Genomic DNA, 7,294 nt, shown 5'->3' with positions numbered 1-7,294 from the left:
AATCGTCCAACCCATGCTAGCATGGAAAGCGGACGTTAAACGATGATGATGATGATGATGATAACATAAACAATTAAATATAAGAAATAATAATTTCTTAAAGTATGTGTTAATCCCCTTGTACCCAGACTTTGTGGACAACCTGTAGAACATAATAACAGGCAGCTTTTAAATTGGTATTAAAAGTTCTTTCAAATGTTAATGTAAAAATCTGAGCAACAAATCTACTGTTATCTTTTGTTTGTTCAAAGTATTTTCAGAAGTGACTGTGTGGTAAGTAGCTTGCTTACCAACCACATGGTTCCGGGTTCAGTCCCACTGTGTGGCACCTTGGGCAAGTGTCTTCTTCTATAGCCGTGGGTCAACCAAAGCCTTGTAAGTGGATTTGGTAGATGGAAACTGAAAGAAGCCTGTCGTATATATGTGTATATATGTACGTGTGTGTGTGTGTGTTTGTGTGTCTGTATTTGTCCCCCAACATCGCTTGACAACCGATGCTGGTGTGTTTACGCCCCCGTAACTTAGCAGTTCGGCAAAAGAGACCGATAGAATAAGTACTAGGCTTACGAAGAATAAGTCCTTTGGTTGATTTGCTTGACTAAAGGCGGTGCTCCAGCATGGCCGCAGTCAAATGACTGAAACAAATAAAGGAATAGAGAACAAACATCCATGTTTGGTTTTAGAATTTTCGCTAACCCTAATTTGATACATTCTGAGTAACACAAAGCTTTTCTTTCATATGTGCCAAGTTATTCTGGTGGTTGAATAGAATTGGGGATGTAATGCTTGTCCATGAGGGACACTTTCACATCAACCTCTTCCCCCACCACCTACCCACATTTCATCCCCTAACACCCAAAAAGCACTGGTGATCTTTAAATAAGAATATTATTGACAGTGGCCTCAAAGTTTCAACCAATTAAGCCATCCTCAGATTGTGATGCATTGAAGTTAATCTTAGCTTTGTATAGTTTCTCTTGGATTAACATCTTCATTGGGTGCATGGATTTAAGTGGAGTGGTAATTAATGTTTTGGGGTATTTTGTTATGGAGTAGTGTTTTGGAAAAATTTTTATTGATTAAATTTGTGGTTATGTCATTGTTTAGAATTTATTCATGTATGTAGAACTTTGTAAGCAGGTGTACATTTTTAGGTGTGTCCCTTTTGTTAAGTAGGGATAGGATGTGTGATGTATATGACAGTGGAAACATGTAGCATAGTGTTTAGAGTGTTGGATTCATGATCGTAAGATTGTGGTTTCAATTCCTGGACTAGGCAACGTGTTGTGTTCTTGAGCAAAACACTTCACTCCATGTTGCTCCAGTCCTCTCAGCTGGCAAAAATGAGTAACTCGACAACAGTTTGGCATTTTGTCCAGTAGGAGATATGTATATGCCACAGAACACCAGGAAACCAGCCATGTGAGTCTCTATCACTCATGAATGAGCTTTATCCATCATCCTTTTACATATATAATGAGCTTTCACACAGTTTCCATCTATCAAATTCACTCACAAAGCATAGGTTGCTCGATCTATCAAATTCACTCACAAGGCATAGGTCACTCGGGTCCATTGTAGAAGACATTTGCCAAAGGTGCCACACAGTGTGACTGAACCTGAAACCATGTGCTTGGGAAGCAGGCTGCTTAACCACACAGCCATAGCTAAAAAAAAAAATATATATTTTTCAAAATATATAATTAGAAATATACGTAGGTTTAATAATTAAGTGAGAACAATTGAGTTCCACAAAACAATAATATTGATTTTCATTCTATTTCAGCGGAAAGTAAAGTTCTAATATGTGACAATGTCAGTAAAATGGACAAATTGTTCAGTACAAAAAGTTCTTATGAGAATTTGAAGACTATCGTTCTTGTAGATCACCCTGGAGACGACTTCACTAATGTCGAAAAGGAGAGAAACATAAAAATAGTTTCTCTGGAAGCAGTCCAAGTAAGTAAAAGCTTTGAATGACTTTTATATAATTATGTATTTCCATATAATGCTTTACTGTTTTGTCATAGCTGTTATTGTTGCTTTTATCATACAATTTAGTAGTTAAAGAGATTTCACTAGTCAAGAGACTGTGGCTGTGGGGTTAAGAAGTTTGCTTCTCAACCACGTGGTTTCGGGTTCAGACCCATTGCATGACAACATGGGAAAGTGTCTTCATCTACAACCTCAGGTTGACCAAAGCCTTGTGGGTGCATTTGGTAGATGAAAAATGAAAGAAGCCCTTTGTGTGTGTGTGTGTGTGTGTGTGTGTGAGAGAGAGAGAGAGAGAGAGAGAGAGTGAGTGAGTTTCTGTCTCCTTATTTAGACAAAGAAACACAAACACTGGCAGACACTAAATAATGAAACTTGCTCAGATACATTGTTAATGACTTCTACACCTGGTTGAGGGGAAAACTGAAAATTTGGGGCATTGAAATACATGTCATATTTCTTCAGATTTAGCACTCTAGCATTTAAGCAGGCCATAACTGACCAAGCCATTCTGTCTGACCTGATCTGGCCTCTCACACTGACCCTAAAAAATAATTCTAAAAATAAACAATGACATCGTCAAAATCTCAATGTTATGAGATAATTCATAATTAATTCAAAAACAATATGAATGAAAAAGCATTCCATTTGACGAAGTAATCTGAATGTTATTTGATTGCATTAAAATAGGATCCAGCATTCTGAGGAAATTCTTTTGCTCTTCTTTCACCACAAATATTTCTATTTTAGAGAGGGCAAAATTTGAAAAGTTTTTTGTGTCATAAAGCTGTCGAAAAATACAGCTGCAAACTAAACTGCCGTGACTAATTGCAGTTTATGCAACTGTTCTTTCTTGTTAACTAATAAAACTACCTGACAGTGGTTTTACCTGACAGTAACGATCTACTAGTAAAGATAACAAGTAAATAATTATAACTAAACAGCAAATAATCAGTCATGTGTTACTTGGTATGGCTAAATTTATCTCTATTAATTAACTACTTGATATTTGAAAATATTTTTTGTATTATTTACCTTGTAAGTATATTGACATATTTTAAGTGATTTTGTATTTCTAAGATAATCAGACAAAAAACGTCATGCTATATGATTTTACAATTTCAACAAAACTTTTTTGTATTAAGTACTATCAAGAACATAAGAAATATCTTTTATGTTGACTCACTAGTATTTTTAATACAGGTAAATCTACCACGAAAACAAGAGTGAGTACCTGAGTGTAAAATATTCATTGTACCGTGTAATTTTGCTCCATGGTCTTATTTGAGAGTGGAAATATTTTCATTCATGTTTGAAGACAAAAATGTATATAGCTACCCAGACTTCTATTTCCACCCACCAAACATCAGTTTGGTTGATTGAGTGATCAGCTAACTGATCTAATTAGAAAAAACAAAACAGCAAATGATCTTAATACATAAATTAGGATGTAATCTTCAAGGCCTACTTAGGAAATGGAGCAGAAATTCACCCATGAAGGTGTATCTGTGTGGTAAGAAGTTTGCTTCCCAACCAAATGGTTCTAGGTTCAGTCCCACTTTGTGGAACTTTGTACAAGTGAACTCAGAACATAAAGACAGATGAAATGCTTCTATTCATTTTGTCTTGCATACTAACATCTCTGCCAGTGTACCACCTTGGTTATACAAAGAATAAGTCCTGAGGTCGATTTGCTCAACTAAAAGCAGTGCTCCAGCATGACCTCAGTTCCTTATATTTCCTAATAACTCTTTATGAGGATTTATATACATGTGCAGTTGGCACATAAAAGACACCATTTCGAGCGTGGCCGTTTTCGTGCCGGTGGCATGTAAAAGCACCCACTACACTCTCTGAGTGATTGGCGTTAGGAAGGGCATCCAGCTGTAGAAACTCTGCCAAATTAGATTGGAGCCTGGTGTTGCCATCCGGTTTCACCAGTCCTCAATCAAATCGTCCAACCCATGCTAGCATGGAAAGCGGACGTTAAACGATGATGATGCACTTCTATATCTTTGTCTTTCATATTTCATTATTTCAACTTCAATTATTTTCAGGAAATGGGTAAAAATAATTTAGAAGAATTAGTTGTAAGTATTACAGTTAATTACAGTTGTATTTTTGCCTGTTTTTATTTTTATTTAGCTGGGGTTGTTTGGGGATTTTTTAATGATCTCATCATTAACCTGATTTAAAATTTCTTAATTCAGTTAATTATTGCAAGATATATAACTTCAATGATAGCGGTTTCTTTCAACTAAACTTTAGAGTAAAATGTATATTTTTCTATAAAATACTCAGAAGAAAAGGGCTGAGAAAAAGGGCCCTTGATCAAAACCTTTGTAAGTCATCTTAGACTAATGTGATTGATGCGATTGATGTTCATCAAGAATATCTTTAAGTCAGTATTTGTAGCAAAAATGTGGATGATGGGGGAATTGTAACTGGTTCTACTTCTTGTTCTGGTTCTGGTTTGGCTGCAGAAGTGTTTTGTATGCAACTGGTGTTGGCTTTCTGAAGTCACCGTAACTTAGTAGTTCAGCAAAAGAGACCAATATAATGAGTATTAGATTTTAAAATAAATACTCAAGTTGATTTGTTTGATAAGCAATTGAAGGCAGTATCCCAGTATGGCCACAGTCCAATATCTGAAACAAGTATAAGATAAGCATTTTCCAATCGAAATTGGATGTAGAGGGTTTGTTGGACACAGTGTGAGACGACTGTTGTTATCGTTAGGCCTAACTCATCGTAAAGAAAATACCACCATGACGGATATCCAAACTACAGTGGAGAAGGCCAGCCACTGGATTTGGTTAAAAAGAGACGATGAGCGATGGCTTGAAGAATATTGAGCTTTATTTGATAACCAGTTGATCTAGCAAGCTGTAGAAATGAGTTGCGACATCGCTGGTGCCAAGCTGTATCGGCCCCTTTGCCTTTCCCTTGGATAACATCGGTGGCATGGAGAGGGGAGACTGGTATGCATGGGCGACTGCTGGTCTTCCATAAACAACCTTGCTCGCTCGAATGATTTTCTACTAGCCAGTAAGGTGACACTGGTAACGATCACTGTCCTCCACCACCACTTGACAACCATTGCTGGTATGTTTACATCTTTGTAATTTAGCAGTTTGGCAAAAGAAGCTGACAGAATAAGTATCAGGCTTAAAGAAAAAAAACAAAAAAAAAAACAAGACCATCGTTTAATGACTGAAACAAAAGATAAGAGAAAAGATTAAATATATCACTTCAACCATTATCTCTGCTGATGCACCAGAGGCATGTACTTTATCTCAACCTTCCATGAAGTTAAGTCCTTTGTAACTTCAATGATCACAATGTTCTTTTTGACTTTCATACTCGTACCATACTGTGTTTGTGTGTCAAGCATATTGCCTTGTGATATTCATTCTGATTGTTTGCCCTTTGAAGTTTGTATCTCACGAAGGCCAAATTTGCTTTTAATTCTTTCAATGTTGATAAAGTACCCATCCAGCGCTGGGTCAATTCCATCTTTCCCTATTTTCTCTAATCTTTAAAAGAAATCAGATATGTTCAAACCAAGAATTTCATGGGCTCTGCCAGGTCTAAAATAATAACTTACTTTGAAACTTTTGTTAAACTGAAATGCTCAAATGAAACCTATTTAAGATAGTATAAATACATTAATTAATTAGTTTTCAAGTTCATAAGTTCATCTCATTATTTTTTTCAGCCACCAAAACCAGAAAATTTATTTTGCCTCTGTTACACAAGCGGTTCCACAGGTAAGTTTAGTGTGTATATATATATATATCCAACCCATGCCAGCATGGAAAATGGACGTTAAACGATGATGATGATGATGATGATGATGATGATGATGTATATATCATCATCATCATCATCATCATCATCATCATCATCATCATCATTACCATCATCGTTTAACGTCCATTTTCTATGCTGGTATGGGTTGGATGGTTTGACTGAGGGCTGGCAAGCTAGAAGGCTGCACCAGGCTCCAATCTGATCTGGCAAGGTTTCTACAGCTGGATGCCCTTCCTAACACCAACTTTTTACGTGCCACCAGCACGGGAGCCAGTCAGGCGAGCCTGGCATTGATCTCGTTCGGATAGTGCTTTTTATGTGCCACTGGCACGGGGACCAGTCAGTGGGGTACTGGCATCGGCCACATTCGGATGGTGCTTTTTACATGCCACCAGCACAAGAGCCAGTCGGGGTGTTGTGGGGTGAGGGGTAGCCAGTCACACACACGCACACACACACACACACACAGTTAAAAAGGTAAATAAAGTTGGAAAAGGCACAGAAGTGTATTTTAGAGAATGTTTAATATATTTAGGAGAGTATTGTAATTCGCTTCAACTCCATCAATTCTTAAGGATATCTGAAGAAGGAATTTTATTCCAAAATATCATATCAGACTACAACCATTTTTATAGTCTATTGTTTGTATTATAATGCATTATTGCGTCATTCAAAATATTTTATTCTTTTTAATATTTTTGCTACAGTGAGTGAATTAAAATATGACCAGTTGCACTCTATTCCTCTTATCAAATATAATAAAGAATATTTTGGGAAGTCAGAGAGAAAAAGAATTTAGGTGTTAGCGGTTTGTACCCATGTTTTAGTTCTTAGTAGAATTTTACTTAAGGGTCATTCTCTTATCTATATTTTGTCTATGTACGTTTGAGGCGGAGTTCAAGAATTCAAGTTTCAGGAATTCTATTGAAAAGAAGTCTTTGGAATTGAATAGAAAGCTTCTATTCAGGGTGTGGTCAGCTGTGTGTATGTGTGTATATGTGTGTGTGTGTGTGTGTGCATGTGTGTGTGTGTGTGTGTGTGTGTTTTCCAAGCAAAGCTCAACTTAGAAGTAATAATAATTTTAAAGCATTAAACGGACATACTAAAATTAGAGACAATGTTCCATGGATCCAAAAATTATGTAAGTTGTCCTTTTCTGTATTGTCTTCATGGTGTTTTTCGTGTCATGGAGTATCCTGACGAGGGGAGTGTCTGGTTCCTTTAAAATATGAAATTCATGTCATATTAACTGACACGTCTCCGAAATGGCCCGTCAATAAAACTTTTGGATCCATGGAACATTGTCTCTAATTTTAGTATGTCCGTTTAATGCTTTAAAATGTCTGACTTTCTACTTTCCACACGCTTTGTGTTGTAACTTGAAATATTTAGTCCTTGTAACATATCCTATGAACTCATTATTTACTATAGGCATAGGAGTGGCTGTGTGGTAAGTAGCTTGTTACCAACCACATGGTTCCGGGTTCAG

General features: G+C 36.6%; 1 protein-coding gene across 2 annotated transcripts in view; it reads left to right on the top strand.

Moving 5' to 3' along the window:
- Positions 1–7,294, top strand: part of LOC106876986 (long-chain-fatty-acid--CoA ligase 5) — a 63,115-nt gene that overhangs the window by 32,060 nt on the left and 23,761 nt on the right. For both annotated transcript variants that reach the window (XM_014925760.2, XM_014925761.2), the window contains 3 exons: positions 1,787–1,959; positions 4,050–4,082; positions 5,711–5,762. In XM_014925760.2, coding sequence (XP_014781246.1) covers positions 1,787–1,959; positions 4,050–4,082; positions 5,711–5,762 — 258 coding nt within the window. The remainder of the gene's footprint in view (positions 1–1,786; positions 1,960–4,049; positions 4,083–5,710; positions 5,763–7,294) is intronic.

Source organism: Octopus bimaculoides, chromosome 4 (genome assembly GCF_001194135.2).
Source record: "Octopus bimaculoides isolate UCB-OBI-ISO-001 chromosome 4, ASM119413v2, whole genome shotgun sequence".
NCBI classification, from domain to species: Eukaryota; Metazoa; Mollusca; class Cephalopoda; order Octopoda; family Octopodidae; genus Octopus; species Octopus bimaculoides.
This window is presented reverse-complemented; position numbering and strand designations above follow the sequence as displayed.